General features: G+C 35.9%; 1 protein-coding gene and 1 non-coding gene across 2 annotated transcripts in view; one reads left to right on the top strand and one right to left on the bottom strand.

Moving 5' to 3' along the window:
* Window positions 1-18,360, top strand: part of PPA2 (inorganic pyrophosphatase 2) — a 102,202-nt gene that overhangs the window by 60,121 nt on the left and 23,721 nt on the right. The window contains exons 8-9 of the mRNA XM_032174197.2: window positions 11,840-11,967; window positions 14,683-14,768. Coding sequence (XP_032030088.1) covers window positions 11,840-11,967; window positions 14,683-14,768 — 214 coding nt within the window. The remainder of the gene's footprint in view (window positions 1-11,839; window positions 11,968-14,682; window positions 14,769-18,360) is intronic.
* LOC116477189 (U6 spliceosomal RNA) lies at window positions 4,534-4,641 on the bottom strand. The gene has a single exon (XR_004250392.1). It is a non-coding gene; the product is annotated as a U6 spliceosomal RNA (small nuclear RNA).

An 18,360-nucleotide genomic window follows, 5' to 3' on the forward strand; every position in this document is an offset into this window, starting at 1 on the left:
TTATCGAATACCATTTATTTCTTTCTCTGGCCTGATTGTCCTGGCCGGAACTTCCAACACTATGTTGAATAGGAGTGGTGAGAGAGGGCATCCTGTCTTGTGCCGATTTTGAAGGGGAATGCTTCCGGTTTTTGCCCATTTAGTATGATATTGGCTGTGGGTTTGTCATAAATAGCTCTTATTATTTTGAGACCTCTTTGTCAGTCTCTAAGTACTTGCTTTATGAATCTGGATGCTCCTGTACTGGGTACATATATATTTAGGATAGTTAGCTCTTCTTGTTGAATTGATTCCTTTACCGCTATGTAATGGCCTTCTTTGTCTCTTTTGATCTGTGTTGGTTTAAGGTCTGTTTTATCAGAGACTAGGATTGCAACCCTTGCTTTTTTTTTGCTTTCCATTTGCTTGATAGATCTTGCTCCATCCTTTGTTTTGAGCAAAGTGTGTCTCTGCACATGAGATGCATCTCCTGAATACAGCACACTGATGGGTCTTGACTCTTTGTCCAGTTTGCCAGTCTGTCTTTTAATTGGGGCATTTAACCCATTTACATTTAAGGTTAATATTGTTATGTGTGAATTTAGTCCTGTCATTATGATGTTAGCTGGTTATTTTGCCCATTAATTTATGCAGTTTCTTCATAGTGTTGATGGTCTTTACCATTTGGCATGTTTTTGCAGTGGCTGATACTGGTTGTTTCTATCCATTTTTAGTGCTTCCTTCAGGAGCTCTTGTAAGGCAGGCCTGGTGGTGACAAAATCTCTCAGCATTTGCTTGTCTGTAAAGGATTTTGTTTCTTCTTCACTTATGAAGCTTAGTTTGGCTGGATATGAAATTCTGGGTTGAAAATTCTTTTCTTTAAGAATGTTGAATATTGGCCCCCACTCTCTTCTGGCTTGTAGGGTTTCCGCAGAGTGATCAGCTGTTAGTCTGATGGGCTTCCCTTTGTGGGTAACCTGACCTTTCTCTCTGGCTGCCCTTAACATTTTTTCCTTCATTTCAACCTTGATGAATCTGACAATTATGTGGGTTGGGGTTACTCTTCTGAAGGAGTATCTTTGTGGTGGTCTCTGTATTTCCTGAATTTGAATGTTGGCCTGCCTTGCTAGGTTGGGGAAGTTCTTCTGGATAATATCCTGTACAGTGTTTTCTAATTTGGTTCCATTCTCCCCGTCACTTTCAGGTACACCAATCACACGTAGATTTGGTCTTTTCACGTAGTCCCATATTTCTTGGAGGCTTTGTTCATTTCTTTTCATTCTTTTTTCTCTAATCTTGTCTTCTCGCTTTATTTCATTAATTTGATCTTCAGTCACTGATATCCTTTCTTCCACTTCATCAAATCGGCTGTTGAAGCTTGTGCATGCATCATGAAGTTCTTGTGCTGTGGTTTTCAGCTCCATCAGGTCATTTAAGGTGTTCTCTACACTGTTTATTCTAGTTAGCCATTTGTCTAACCTTTTTCAAGGTTTTTAGCTTCTTTGCGATGAGTTAGAACATGTTCCTTATGCTTGGAGAAGTTTGTTATTACCAACCTTCTGAAGCCTACTTCTGTCCACTCATCAAACTCATTCTCCATCCAGCTTTGTTCCATTGCTGGCGAGGAGCTGCAATTCTTTGGAGAAGAGGCACTCTGGTTTTTTGATTTTTCAGCTTTTCTGTTCTGGTTTCTCCCCATCTTTGTGGTTTTATCTACCTTTGGTCTTTGATGTTGGTGAGCTACAGATGGGGTTTTGGTGTGGATGTCCTTTTTTTGTTGATCTTGATGCTATTCCTTTCTGTTTGCTAGTTTTCCTTCTAACAGGCCCCTCAGCTGCATGTTTGTTGGAATTTGCTTGAGGTCCATTCCAGATGCTGTTCACCTGGGTATCACCAGCAGAGGCTGCAGAACAGCAAATATTGCAGAACAGCAAATACTGCTGCCTGATCCTTCCTCTGGAAGCTTTGTCCCAGAGGGGCACCCGTCTGTATGAGGTGTCTCTCGGCCCCTACTGGGAGCTGTCTCCCAGTCCGGCTACATGGGGGTCAGGGACACACTTGAGAAAGCAGTCTGTCTGTTCTCAGAGCTTGAACACTGTGCTGGGTGAACCATTGCCTTCTTCAGAGCTATCAGACAGGGACGTTTAAGTCTGCAGAAGTTTCTGCTGCCTTTTGTTCAGCTATGCCCTGCCCACAGAGGTGGAGTCTATAGAGGCTATAGGCCTTGCTGAGCTGTGCTGAGCTCCACCCAGTTTGAGCTTCCCAGCCACTTGGTTTACCTACTCAAGCCTCAGCAATGGTGGATGCCTCTCCCCCCACCAGGCTGCAGTCTCACAGGCCGATCTCAGACTGCTGTGCTAGCAGTGAACAAGGCTCCGTGGGCATGGGACCCACTGAGCCAGACACGGGAGGGAATCCCCTGGTCTGCTGATTGCGAAGACTATGGGAAAAACGCAGTATTTGGGCAGTAGTGTACCGTTCCTCCAGGTACAGTCTGTCATGGCTTCCCTTGCCTAGAAAAGGGAAATCCCTGATCCCTTGCACTTCCCGGGTGAGGCGACACCCCGCCCTGCTTCTCCTTGCCCTCCATGGGCTGCACCCACTGTCCAACCAGTCTTAATGAGATGAACCACATACCTCAGTTTGAAATACAGATATCACCGTCTTCTGCGTCGATCTCTCTGGGAGCTGCAGACCAGATCTGTTCCTATTCGGCCATCTTGGAAGTGACTGCCTTTATTCTTGTGTACAGATTTTAGAATCCTAATTGTCAAGGATTTTTGGTATCTTTAAAACATTAATTTTTACATCAGTTGTTGATATGATATATGTTTCCCATTTATTCAGGTATTCTTGTATATCTTTTATAACTTGTATATCTTTTAGCACAGTCTGAAAATATCTTAAATAGGCGTGTTTTAACTTATTTTAAAGGGAGAAAGCATTCATTTGTACTTGGAATTTTGCCATTTTTAACTATTGCAGTTGTGTTTTAGTCATATATACATTGTAAACTTTGTCATCTTGTTCTTCAGTGATCTTTCTTATTAAGTTGGTACCACAGTCTGTCACCAGATTCCCTCAATTTGACCTCAAATATCTTTCAGTCCATTCCCTCCTTATTCCTATTGTCTTAAACTATCATATCTTACTTTTCCATTAAATCAGTGTTAATATTTCTCTAGTTAGCCTCCTGACACAAAAATTTATCTCCCACACTGTTTACCAGACTTATTTTAAAGAAAACATATTTAAAAAAACGTTTTGACTCCTCAGAGCTTACGAAAAATCCAGATTCTCTAACTTAGTAAAATACTTTTTTTCCTAGCCATTCACACTATTTATCCAAAGTTCTTAACACACTGAGCTTTTCACCCTTTCTTATATATACCAGGTAGTTTTGCACCTTAGTGGTTTTATCTTTTGAGAACCAGTTTAAATATCATCTCTCAGTGAATTCTCTTTGACTCTGCAAGGCAAAGGCAGTTGGTTAATTGCCACTTTTTTCACTCCCACACTGTTTTGTTTGATTCTGTGAAATGTCTTTGATTTCACAGATTTATAATTTGTTTGTTTCCTTGTCTACCCACCTGTCTAGATTATGAACTCTTTCAGGGCTGGGACTCTCTCTCTCTTTTATATTTTTTAGCTCACTTTGAGGTATAAATTACATCCGGTCAAATTCACCCCATTTTAAGTATCCAATTCAGTGAGTTTTGATAACTATATAGTCTTCCAGCAACTATCACATTCATAATACAAAACATTTCCATCACCCCCAAATTCCTGCATACCCCTGTGCAGTCAATCCCTTCCTCCTACCATAGGCCATTAGCAAACACTGATTTAATTTCTGTCACAATAGTTTGCGTTTTCTAGAATTACCTGTCAGTGGACTCTGGCATCAATGATTATTCACATGGCTGGGTATATGACTTCTTTCTCTTGCCTAATGTTTTGGAGATTCATGCATATTGTTGCATGTATCAGGTTAGTTCTTCCTAATTTATTACTGAACGGTCTTCCATTTTTTAGATATACCACAGTTTATCCATTCACATGTTGTTGGAAATTTGGGTTTTCAGTTTTGGGCTAATGTGAATAAAGTTGCTATGAACAGTGAATTACAAGTCTTCATGTGAACATGTTTTCATTTCCTGTGGGGAAATACTCAGGAATAGTTTTGCTGAGTAAGATGGTAATTATATGTTTAACATTGTAAGAAACTGTCAAATTGTTTACCAGAGGGGCTCTACCATTTTGTATTTCTACTAGCAATGTATCCAGTTGCTATCAGAACATGTATTCATTCTTTATACTTTGTTACAGATTGTCTTAAATAACAAAATGTTTTTTAAAGAAAGTAAGAGAAATACATTTGCCTGTGTACATGTGTCTTTTACATTTGCCATTTTCATACCCATGTATTTTGTTTCTTCCTGAAGATCTGTAGATCTCAGTTTCCACCTGTTGTCATTCTCTTTCAGTTCAAGGACTTTCACATATGCTTGTAGTGCAGTCCTGCTGGTGGCGAATTTTCCCTTTTTTTTTTTTTTTAGTGTGGAATGCTTCACGAATTTGCATGTCATCCTTGCGCAGGGGCCATGCTAATCTTCTCTGGATTGTTCCAATTTTAGTATATGTGCCTTTTATCTAAAATAATCTTTTTTTGCCTTTGTTTTAGAAATACAATTTTGCTTGATGTTGAATTTAAAGTTATAGGGTTTTTTTAAGCTTTGTATTGATGTTCCATTTTCTATCAGCCCCCATTGCTTCTAATGAAAGGCGAACAGCCATTTGTATTGTTACCTCATGTACAGTTGACCCCTGAACAACATGGGTTTCAACTGTACAGGTCCATTTATACATGGATTTCTTTCAACCAAATGTGGATTGAAAATAACAATATTCTCAGGTTGCAAAACCCAGTATAATGAGGGTCTACTTTTCATATAGCTGGTTTCTGCAGGGCTACTGTGAGACTTTCGTATGCATGGATTTTGGGGGAGCAGGTGGTGGTCCTGGAACTAATCCTTCATGTAAACCTTGTTACTAGTGTATAATGTATTATTTTTTCTCAGACTGCTTTAAAGACTTTCTCCTTATCTTTGGATTTCAGAAATTTTTTTTTTCTTTGATGAGCTAAGGTTTCCTTTTGTTTGTATTTATTCTGCTTAGGATATACTGAGCTTTGTGGATCTGTAAGTTTATATTTTTTCATCATATTTGGGAAATTGTTTGACATTATTATTTCACTTTTGGGGGGGCTCTGTTTTCTCACCTGCATTCTGAGATTAAATACACATATTTTGGACTACTTTTTATTGTCTTACCAATCGCTAACACCCTTCCTGTCTATTTCATCTTTTTTTCCTTACTGTTATTTAGACTGGATAATTTCTGTTAATCTATCTTCTACTTCCCTGTTTTTTGGGTTTTTTTTTTGTTTTTTTTTTTTTTCCTGCCATATCCACATTCTGCTAAGCCTACCTGATTTTTCATTTCAGATCCTCCTTTTGGTTCTTTTTTTTTTTTTTTTGAAGTTTTATAGTTTCTGTTCCTCATCTTGGATTTCCATATGTTTGTGCATTGTGACCATGTTTCCTGAAAGTCCTGAACATATTCATAATAACTACTTTAAAATTCTTGTTTGCATAGGTCACTTAAGGATTGATTTCTGTTAACTGCTTTTTCTCTTGATACAGGTCTCAGAAATATTCCAGTATATACAATAAATTGCATAGCCATCCTACCTTTACTTGACAGGAGCCAAGCTGCCAGCCTGTCCTACCTGCCTGCACATCAGGATTCCTGTGTGCCCCTGGATGCAGCCCTACATGTTGTTTTGTATTTTTGTTTCCTCTTGGGTCTACAAAGTTACTTATCTTGTTTTTGAGTCTTTTTGATGTTAATCTTTTTATAAGGTATCTATTTTACATAGGTTAGCCTGAGGGAGTACATTGAAACACAAATTTAGTGCTCCTCCTGTCAAAAGGTCTCTGTTTTTTTCCAAAGCAGAACACTTTGGAAACTTGAGGAGTGTTTTTATTTGCTGATAGTTTGGTTAATACACTTGAACTCAGTGAAAGCCTCATTTCAGAAATAAATATTTATAGGTACTTCACTCAAGTAATTCTATTTATATATTCCCTCTCCATTCCAAATGTTTAAAAAAGGGGTTAAATCAACTTCAACACGGTGGAAAAAAATAAATTTATAAGAACTAAATTGTAATAATATTAGAGATAAAAGTAAATGTGTCTGTTTTTAAATAAGAAATTCATTACAAATTCATTTAGAGTCTTTAAGTGAAAAACTATATGTGTATAGCAAAAAGTTATTAATAAGTATGCATGTGTATGTGTATATATGTATGCCCAGATACATTTTATATATATTGTTTTTAGTCTTTTTTACTTTTTTACTTTTACTCTGTTTATAACTATGCCTACCTGCATTGATTTTTCAGGAGCATTATACAAATTAAAGTAACTGTCAATATTAATGAAAATCTGTTCAGTATCTTTCTAAAAAATTAACTCATGTTTGTGCATTTATTTATTTTTTTTTATTTTTTTGAGGTGGAGTCTCTGTCTCCCAGGCTGGAGTGCAGTGGCACAATCTCGGCTCACTGCAAGCTCTGCCTCCCGGGTTCATGCCATTCTCCTGCCTCAGCCTCTCCAAGTAACTGGGACTACAGGCGCCCGCCACCACGCCCGGCTAATTTTTTGTATTTTTTTAGTAGAGACGGGGTTTCACCATGTTAGCCAGGATGGTCTCAATCTCCTGACCTGATTATCCGCCTGCCTTAGCCTCCCAAAGTGCTGGCATTACAGGCGTGAGCCACCATGCCCTGCCTGTGTATTTATTTTTGAAAGAGAAAAGCTTGTAAGGCTATTAATTTGCCTGTAATTATAACTTTGGCTGTGTTCATGGACAAAGTTTTGGGGAATTGGAGAGATAATGATTGATAATTATTAAGAATTATTCCCTTTTATTAGGTGATTTTCACCCATTATTTAATCCCCACGACAACCTTGATTTCTTCTTCCCCATTCTGGATTTGAAGAAACAAGGTAGTACATTTTTTCCCAAGGTGATACAATATGTAAGTACCAGAAATGGAATTTAAACTTAGTGCTGTCTGATTCCAAACATGTTTTGTTTTCCTTTAGTTCTTCTTAGAAACTTCCTGAGTGTTCTCATTGTCATTATTTTCTGAATATTTTTAGAGTTTTGTTTTTCTTTTGGACCCAAAAGTTATTTATTTAGTAAGACTTTTTCTTCTTTATTTGCTTTTAATATTTATGTTTTAATTATATTTAAAAAATCAGGGTGGCCGGGCACGGTGGCTCATGCCTGTAATCCCAGCACTTTGGGAGGCCGAGGTGGGCGGATCACGAGGTCAGGAGATCGAAACCATCCTGGCTAACACGGTGAAACCCCGTCTCTACTAAAAATACAAAAAAAAAAAATTAGCCGGGCGCAGTGGCGGGTGCCTGTAGTCCCAGCTACTCAGGAGGCTGAGGCAGGAGAATGGCGTGAACCCAGGAGGCGGAGCTTGGAGTGAGCCAAGATCGTGCCACTGCACTCTGGCCTGGGAGAAAGAGCAAGACTCCGTCTCAAAAAAAAAAAAAAAAAAAAAAAAATCAGGGCATTGGGGGTGGTTCTTTTTCTGTAGGCAAGAGTTTTTAAATTTGTTTATTGTTGATCTTTAAATTTATTATATTGTACTTATAGAATGTGTTGTCTTAATTTCCTTATGTTTAAAATTTCTTAACATTTTCTTTGTTTTTGGTATATAATTATTTTTAAAGCTTATTGTTTTAATATGTCTCTAGATTAAATAGGTCTCATACTTTCTCTAGATTTTTCTCTCATATATACTGTTTGTGGTCTTTGTATATAAAATATACCTTATCAATTTGGCTTTTGAAGTCATATCATTACTATTAACTTACTTCCAAAGTATGTTTAATTCTGAAGTGTGGGTAATATTGAAGTCTTGGCAAACATATGTGATTAGAAACCCCCCTGGTGCAACAGAGTGTGTTTTTGGATTTAAAAAAAAAAAAAGAGTAGAAAGAATTTTCTAATTAGATTTTAGAAACAAGTGAATTGGTTTATATGGAAAGGAAATTTGGTTATATGAAAGATATACAGTATCCCCAGTGAAGGAAAAAAATAAGTCATAAACGTTTCTCTTAGAAAGTATTGTGTTAGATTTATGTCATGTCTCCAGAGATAAAATGGTAGGTTTTCATTAAGTTATTTTAGGTTTTCTTTTATAGAAATATAAACCAAAGTTAGTTAAGAAAAACTAAATTAAAATGAGAGCTTTGGACTTGGAAAAGCCCAATGGAACCTTAAGATTTGTCTGTTATATTGCTTCATTATTACCTGTTTTTCAACTGGGATTTTAGAGAGAAATTTACAATATTTTCAATGTATTTATATAGAACTATGATTATTTATAAAATATAAAAATTCCCTTAAGGAGATTCTATATAATCTTACTTTCAAATTTCAAAGTAAATCTTGGCTGCACACTATTTGTCTGAAGTTATGACACTCCTTATAAAGCCTTTTTTAAAAATCTGGGGTGATAGACTGGGCACAGTGGCTCACACTTGTAATCCCAACATTTTGGGAGGCCAAGGCAGGAGGAACACTGGAGCCCAGGAGTTCAAGACCAGCCTGGGCAACAAAGCAACTATAACAAAACAAAGCAATTCTACTGGGAAAAAAAAAAAAAAAAAGATTAGCCAAGCATGGTGGTGCACACTTATAGTCCTAGCTTCTTGGAAATCGAAAGTGGATGAATTGATTGAGCCCTGGAAGTCAAGGTTGCAGTGAGCTGTGATTGCACACTGCACTCCAGCCTATGTGACAGAGCAAGACACTGTGTCAAAAAAGAAAGAAAGAAAAAGAGAGAGAGAGAGAAGAAAGAAAGAAAGAAGAAAGAAAGGAAGGAAGAAAGGAAGAAAAAGAAAGAGAAAGAAAGAAGAAAAGAAAGAAAGGAAGAAAGAAAGAAAGAAAGAGAGAAAGAAAGAAAAAGAAAAAAAGAGAAAGAAGAAGGAAGAAAAAATTTTGAGGACTGCTTTTAGTTTTACTGTAATTTAGATTATTAATGTTACAGGCTTGTCCTTTTCTGCTCTTTGAATCTCATGTAAGTCTCATCTTTATTGGTTTATTATTGTTATTTTTTTTTCCATTGGTAATTCCTCTCAGTTTTACTTTCTAAAAAATATCCAAAATCTTACCATTCATCACTACCTCCATACAACTATGTTTGTCTAGGCCCTCATCATAGTTCACCTAAGTGAACTTGTTGGACTTAGCAGCCCCTTATTGGACTTCCAGCTTCCATTTTTTCCTCTATGTAGTCTTTTCTTTACACAGCAGATAGAAAGATCTTAAAACATTTACTCCTCTGCCCAAAACCATCCCAAAGTTAAAGCTATAGTTCTTAGTATGGGCCTTAGAGTCCTTTGTGACTGGCCTGTGGCTGCTTCTCTAATCTTATCTCCTAATACTTTGTTTTTTCACTGTGCTCTAGCCATAGGACTTTCTTACTCTCTCCCTGAAATGTTAAAAGCACACCCTTACTTCAGAATGTTTGCATTTACTGTCTTCCTCCCAGACTGCACTCCTTTCAGATACCTGTGAGTTGCCCCCACAGTTCATCCAAGACTCTACTAAAGTGATTTCACCAGAGGATATCCCTGAACTCTCATATCTAAAATTCTCTTCTTACCTTACTTGCAAAGCAGCCTATATGCATAACTGTAGATTTTTATGGTTTTTTTCCTCCTAATATTTAACTGTTTTCTTACCCAGGCCTAATTTTTTTGTTTTTCTTTTTTGTTTTTATTTTTAGATGGGGTCTCACTATGTTGCCTATAATGGTCTCGAACTCCTAGGCTCAAGCAATCCTCCCACCTCAGCTTCCCAAGTAGCTGGGATTAGGGGCATGCCATGGCACCTAGCTCCAGGCTTAATTTGACAACAGATATTTTAGCAGTGTTTTATTGAATTCTTTCAGAACATTCAAATTAACTTCATAAAGACAAGAACTTTTTTGTATTCATAAATTCACTGGTGTATGTAATATTTAATTAAATCTCATAATTATAATAAAAGATACAGTTAGCATAAATGGTTTGGGAATAAACACACCTGATGCTTGGTAAAGCTAAAACTTAACTGATGGAAATAGAAGTGTGGCTTCATTCTAGAGTACTCTGCCAGAGTCAGCATACATAATATTTGAACATTAATCAGAATGTTCTACAGAAGTAGAGTCTTTACTAATCAGTCCAGTAAGTTGATCAAGTAGAGTTCGATTAAAAGAGCTTAACTTGTAATCAAAATTAGAAACTGAAATAGATTTAGCTTGATTACATATATAGCTTTTCCAGATTATCCTAACTTTATTGGATTAGTTCATCTTTAAAATTCGTATAAAATTCCACAAGTGGGAATAAATGACTGCTAGAGAATTGCCACTTTTCTTAAAATAACATAGATTGTAAAAAATATATCTAATCAAAGATGTCCTACAAATGGATAGTGTTGATGGTTGCACAAAATTGTAGACAAACTTAATGTCACTGAATTATACACTTAAAAATGCTTAACATGGCAAATTTTATATTATGGATATTTTATCACAATAAAAGAAAACTGAAAAAATACATCTTTACTTACTTTTTTTAATGTAAATAAAACTTCTGGGCAATGTTACTATGCAGTATAGAAGAAAAAGCAGAAGTCATGGAATTAGAAGTCTTGTATTTATATAATGCTAGTTCTGTCGTGAGTGAGTTGGATAGATTTTGGCAAACTTTTTAAACTATCTTAGCTGTAGTTTTCTTATGTTGAGTAAAACATACTTGTTTTTAAGTCTCAGGAATTTCATGAGGAACAAGTTTAAGTTTTATATATATCTATGTATGCTTTTCATAAACCACAAATAAGTTTATACACTTTAGCTGGAACTTTTATAATTTCAGAGGGGTTATTGAACTGACTGTTGGCATTGGATATAAGAATTTGGCTTCAGGCATTTGCTATTGAGGTTTTAAAAATGTTTAAATATCTTACTGTAATTTTTTTTGTTTTGTTATTTGGGACAATGCAGCTGTTTTCTCCTAGGGTATAATTAGTTGAGAATGGAAAAGTTTAGCTTATATTTGGAGAGTTATACTTCCTATTTCCGTTATAAAATTTTCTGTTTTTTTCCTAATTTGTGTCTTTGCTTATTGGGTCCTCTTTATGACTTTTGGGGAGAAAGCCTCCTAGACTGCGGTAGATATTAGATAATTAGCTTTCTCTTTCTCCTTGGAAGTCAGTGAGTTAAGTAACAAAAATCATATAAAAGTTATATGATTTGTGTAAGTTATATACAATGGAACAGAAAATGATAGTTTGAGTAAGGTACAATGATGAAGTCATAAATCAGAATTAAGCAATAGAAAATTATTTATTGCTTTGTTGCCCAGGCTGGAGTGCAGTGGCATGATATTGGCTGACTACAGCCTCCACCTCCTGGACTAAAGCATTTCTCCTGCCTCAGAACTTTGTTGTATCCATCCATTTATTCCCCATACATAGCACATTGTCTGAAGATGCTTTGTAAATGTTTGTAGAGTGCAGGAATAGTATTATACATATGAAAACACAAAAGTCTGAAGGTGATATACATATCAATGGTGATGCTGCTCTAGGTATCATAATCAGTTGTGCTGCTGGTTAGACTGGGCCCCGTGTTTCCTGGCTCCCTTAGTCGAAGGCTCTGCCACTAAATGGAATGCATTTTGGTTCTTAACAAAACATCTTTTTGTTTTTTTCTTTACAGATATTGATGATGTTAAGAAGTTCAAACCGGGTTACCTGGAAGCTACTCTTAATTGGTTTAGATTATATAAGGTACCAGATGGAAGACCAGAAAACCAGTTTGCTTTTAATGGAGAATTCAAAAACAAGGTGAAGATGAGAATCTTTATTTTAAAATGTACCTCCTGATACCTGTACAATATTCGTCTCACTTGGGAAGTTTCTTATGTGAATATGTATATATAGCATGGTAAAAAAAAAAGTGCTTTTTACTAACTTACATATTTAAACACATTATTTTATTACTTAAATTTTGTTTCAGAAGATCTCTCTAAGTGAATCAATAAGGCTGAAAAATACCTATTTCCATCTATGTGTCTATAGCTCCTACATCTTGGAAAATGAAGGAATTTCATGATCAGACTAATTTTGCAAATTGTGTACATAGAAAAACTTTCTATTTACTATTTTGTGGAGGAGAAAGTTACTCACCCTTAATGTAAATCCATAGGGGCCTCCCTCGTAAGTGTTCATTCTACCACGACGGAACTAAGCTGCTTAACAATTGAAAGGACACCTGAATTATCTTACTGTCATAGGATTTTTCTATTAGAATACCACGGAATTACCACAAAGTATCTCTAATATGACACAAATGAAGAGAACAGGCCAAAGAGTTAAAGTCTAAAGCATGGAATATTTTTTTAAAGTTATTACCACTAGGTAAATTGAATATTTGAAACCAACTTTTAAGTGGATACCAGTAAGTATGCTTTATAAGTGAAATAAGTCATGTTAATGAAAACTTAAAATTTATAATGGGTATTTTGCTGTAAAAGAATTGATTGCTGGACTCAGTGTTTTTTTTGAAAGCACATTAAAAGAATCCTTCAAATCTTTAGGGCTTTGTCTGGGATTATTAAATGTAAATATAAAATTATTATTTTAGATTAAATTATCTTAAAGGATTGAAAACTTATACATTATTTTTCTTTTAAAAATTTGCATTTTATTATTGAGATAATTGAAATTTTAAACCTTTATGGTATTTTTGCCTCAGGGCAAGTCTGCCAAGTCATGAATTTGTAAAGAATGAGGTAGTTTTTGGTTTGTGTTTGTTTTTGACAAATAGTAATTCTTTTCTGTATAAAGATGAGGTCATTTATACACCTTCTCCAGAAAATAATTGTTTTATGCATTGCTGTTTACTACTGCTATTTAAAATACAGAGGCTTAGTGCCCTTAGTATTGCTATGAAAGAACTGCTGAGGCTGGGTAATTTATAAAGAAAAGGTTTATTTAGCTCACAGTCCTACAGCCTATACCAGAAGCATGGTGCTGGCATCTGCTTCTGGTAAGGACCTCAGAAAGCTTCCAATCATGCCAAAAGACAAAGGGGGAGCAGGCATGCCGCAGGGTGAGAGAGAAAGCAAGTGAGAGAGGTGGAAGGTGCCCAGGCTCTTTTTAACAATCAGTTCTTGTGGGAACTAACAGAGCAAGAACTCACTCATTACTCTGAGGAGGCACCAAGCCATTCATGAGGGATCCACCCCCATGATCCATACATCTCCCATTAGTCCTCACTTCCAACACTGGGGATCAAATTTGAACATGAGATTTGAGAGGACAAATCTCCTCAAACCATAGCAGGGCACAACTCAAGAATTAATTTGTGCCTCTTTAACATGGTTGGAAAGATGGCTCCTTTCTTTATTCTGGGTTTTTCTTGCCACTCCTTTAAACAAGTATTGAAATTGGTTCTAAATAATCACACTTATCCAAACAATTTGATTAAAAATCTATCCTTACATAATCAGATAATGTATTAGATTTCTTGTCCTGTATCTGAAGTGAGATTCCCGCCCAACACTATCTCATTAAGATATAAGTCGTCCTCCATCACAGGCAATAGTAGACCTGAGAGAAATTCTCTTTTCAGAGGATAAATTTCCCATTATTACTGTATCTCAGTTCCCAAGATTCTTTAGTTTCTTTATTATCATAATGAGTTTAGTTATCATTGAAGAAGAAAGGAGCTAGTTTGAACTAACCAGTAAGGACTCTCCTTAAGGAAAACAAACAACATTTTTTGGGAAAAAACTCTGAAGAACTTTCTGCTTTGGAATTATAAAGCAAGTTTTCCTTAGATGTTCTTAGTGGATGTATATCCAACAAGAGGCATATCTACTGTTGCTTATGCATTTTTAGATAATGTCATAAATGTCAAGGACATGTACTACCTTCAGACAGTGGATAGTCTAAAATTACTTCAATTGAAAAAACTACATTTAGACTGCCTGCAGTTTTGATGATGCTAAAATTAATGGGTGCATGCTTACTGACAAGCCGGGTACTGGGTTAAGCACTTTACATATGTCATCTTACTTACTCTTTCAACAACTCTGTGACTTAGATCAGGGGCTGGCGAACTTTTTTCTGTAATGGGTCATATAGAAAATATTTTAGGCTTTGCAGATCGTATGATTTCTGTCACAGCTGCTCAACTCTGCTATTGTAGCACTAGAGCAGCCATAGGCCAAACACAAACAAATGTGACTGTTCAGTAAAACTTTACAGGGGGCAGGCTGGATTTTACCCATAGTTCCTAGTTTGCCAACCCCGAATAGATTATCCCTATTATATTCTACTTCAGAGATGAAGAAATTGAGGCTTAGCGAGCTTAAGTAACCCGTCCAAAGTCACACAGCTGACAAATAAGGAAGCCAGAATTTATACCAAGCTTTGCCTGACTCTGGAGCTCATACTCTTAACAATTAATTGTCATCACAAGATTAGTTTTGTGTTAGTGTAACAATGTGACTGACATTAAATACGTCTTTTTTTTATTTGTTTGTTTGGAGCTAGGCTTTTGCTCTTGAAGTTATTAAATCCACTCATCAACGTTGGAAAGCATTGCTTATGAAGAAGTGTAATGGAGGAGCTATAAATTGGTAAGAATTTGTCTTTTCTATGTAAGCAATGTTATGTTATTATTAATTTGTATTAAACAGCCACATAATAATCAGATTTCAGATTTTTGCATTTTTTAAAATTTAAACAATACAGATTATCTACCTATTCATTGGGCATTACTAAGTGTTGGGCACTATTAAACTAGGAATTGACGTGATCTTTTTTCTCAAGGAATTTATAATTTAGTGGGAATACTGACAAATAAATGGACGTTTAATTGAAATACATTGTGCAAAGATGAAAAACGCAATTTTTCAGCATGTAAATCTATACGGTTTCTTTAAAATCTAATAACTACCATATAATTTCTTAGAAAGTAAAAGCCTTCTAACTCATCTTGATCACTAGTTGATTGATTAAGAGGAATTAAGTAATAGTAACATAAACATTTAATTTAAAACATTTAAATGTATATTCACCCATTTTTGGATATAGGGCTGAGCCCCTTTTAATATAGATTCCATATAGATTTTATATATACTCTAACATAACATAGGATAGAAAATAAAGATTCTGTAATCCTTAGCTCCTTATAACTTAAAATTCCTGACAGATTTTTAGGGTTCTTTTAAAAAAATCATTTAAATTATGTTATCTACACCAAATTTGACACCAAATTTTTGCAGTGATTCACCTTTATTGAGGCTTTTTAGGGCCTCAGTATTGTTTAAAGCCTCGTTAGTTTTATAACCTACTTAATGTTCATAGAAACAGTTCTTCCACACTCTTTTACAGTTCATCTGTGAACATAATTAATACTTAAATTTTGAAATTACAGTAACAAGTACAATTGACAAACACATTTAAGAACTAAAACAACTGACTCTTGGTAAGTCTAAGTATAGGAGGCAAAAGCAGTCCTGTGGGGGTACTAAAGATAACACTATGAATACGATAGAGTCCCTGTGCTCCCTGAGCACAGTCTGGGAATCAGGAGGGCCATTAAAGCAATTATTAGACTAAGGTAATCAGATGGAGTAAAGAATTATTTAATATCAAGGAATATTTTACCTAAGTTATCAAGAAGGCCCACTTTGCCTACAACATAAATGCTTGGCATTCAAGATATTGACTTTGTTTCTCTTGCTTAATAGAGAAACACTGTCAACTCCTTGGCCTTCTCCCTTTTTTCTTACCTTATATGCAGAGCACTCTTTTTTTTTTTTAAGCATAATCTTAAAATGTAGGTAATTGTTTCTAATGTAAATAATATAATTTATTAACAGCAAAGCTGGATATGATTGAATGTCCTCTAGTCTTGTCTATCCTAGTAAATGGTAGACTGAGCTATTCTTTGTGGTCTAAAATTAAGACTCCAGTGTAATGAGTCCCTCCAGTATGAAGGAGGGAGGGATCTGTGATTGTCTGAGGAAATATTTGCTTGCTCTTTGCTGTCTTATCTCCTTCTTAATCACTTTCTAAAAGGCTTATGCAGTCTTTGATGAGACTTGAGTGTTTCCCCAGGTTTCCTCAGCTACACAGCCAGAGACCCTTTGTTTGGTTAGTATATCTATAGCTTGAATTCTTTCCTTCTGTGCTGAGTCTAATTCTCCTTACTGTGAAGTTAACTTTATTTCTAAGCTCTGGAATCATTTTTCTGTAGCCTCCTGAGTAATGATAAGGATTACATTAACAGTAAGAGTTAACATTTATTAACTCTATACTACGTTCCACGTTCTGAGTGATTTATATATGTTATGTAATTAATAAGAATCCTATAAAATATGTATTGTTTTCTCCATTTTACACATGAAGAAATTGAGTCCACATAAAGATTTAGGTAACTTACCTAAGGTCACACAATGCATTGTGGAGCCAGGATTTAAACCTTACTCTCTTTTTTTTTTCTTTCTTTTTTTTTTTTTTTTTTTCTTTTTTTGAGATGGAATCTTGCTCTGTTGCCCAAGCTGGAGTGCAGTGATGTGATCTTGGCCCACTGCAACCTCCGCCTCCCAGGTTCAAGTAGTTTGCAATTCTCCTGCCTCAGCCTCTCAAGTAGCTGGGACTACATAAGCCTGAAACCACGCCTGGCTAATTTTTGTATTTTTAGTAGAGACCGAGTTTCGCCATGTTAACCAGGGTGGTCTTGAATTCCTGGCCTCAAGTGATCCGCCCACCTCGGCCTCCCAAAGTGCTGGAATTACAGGCGTGAGCCACCACACCTGGCCTAAACCTTACTCTGTTAATAGCTATGTTCTTTTACCTCCTCTACATTTTTTATAACAAAATAACTTTTTTTAGTTTAAGAATTTTCAGAATATAAGTTTCAGTATATATATCATATGCATCTAGAAAATTTAAAGTCAAGATCTTCAGAATTTTAACTCATTTTAATCCATTTTTCTCTTTTTTATCATAACTTAATTTGGAAATATATTCAGAGTTGTTAGTTTTTATTTCTTTTGCCTTTCTGTAATGAATTGCCTTTCTTAATTCCTTAAACTATACCATTATAGATTGGCAAGCTTCCTCTGCCTTCCTTTTTGAAACCCATTTTTCTCACTCAGTTCAGTTTAGGTCCATACTATCACAGACATTCTCTCAATGTATATGTAATACACAGAATTAACTAGGGAAATTGTTAGAGAACTCAGATACATTGTCCCCTTCTTTAAACCTAGTGTATTAGTATATTTAGGAAGTAGAGTCTAAATGTGTATGTTTTTAAAGCCCCCTATGTGATTCTGATGAGCCTCTCTGCTTAAGAACCATATTATTATTATCATTATTATTATTATTATTATTATTATTATTATTTTGAGACAGTATCTTGCTCTGTTGCCCAGGCTGGAGTGCAGGGGCTCGAACATGACTCATGGCAGCCTCGACCTCCCAGAGTTAAGCGATCCTCCCACCTCAGCCTCCCAAGTACAGGCACGCACCACCACACCTGGCTACTTTTTAAATTTTTTGTATGGACAGGGTCTCGCTATGTTGCTAGGGATAGTCACGAACTCCTGGGCTCAAGCAATCCACCCACCTCAGCCTCCCAAAGTGCTGGGATTACAGGTGTGAGCCACTGCGCCCAGCCTTAAGAATCATAAAATCCAAACTTGTTCTCATGGAAAAACAAACAAGGCCTTCCAAGATTTAGATAACCTTTCTTGCCTCACTTTCCATCACTTCTTGTCTCCTATTTCATGTTACAGCAACTGAAGGCCACTTGTCACTGTGCTTGTAGTAATCTCTAGACCTTTACTCATTTTGTTTCCTTTGCCATGATTGTCTTCTCATTTCTTGAACTGGCCATGTTACTCATCCTTTAAGATTTAATTTTTACTTTGTCTTCTCTAGGAAACATTCCCTCATATGCTAGTTGAAATGCCAGTACTCTCTGTATTCCTTGTCTTCTGTGGGTTTTTGTCATTACATCTGTCACAGTTATTAAATACTTGGTTCATGAATTTATCTTCTCTAGAATATAAGTTCCTCAAGAGCAGATGAATAAAGATACCTTATTCATGTTTATATTCCTAATGCCTGGCATGCAGTAGCCACTCAATAAATATCTGTTGGAGTAGATTGCTGAATAATATTTTAAAGCCAACAATTTTTTTTTTTTGAGGCGGA

This window comes from Hylobates moloch, unplaced genomic scaffold (genome assembly GCF_009828535.3).
Source record: "Hylobates moloch isolate HMO894 unplaced genomic scaffold, HMol_V3 SCAFFOLD_2, whole genome shotgun sequence".
NCBI classification, from domain to species: domain Eukaryota; kingdom Metazoa; phylum Chordata; class Mammalia; order Primates; family Hylobatidae; genus Hylobates; species Hylobates moloch.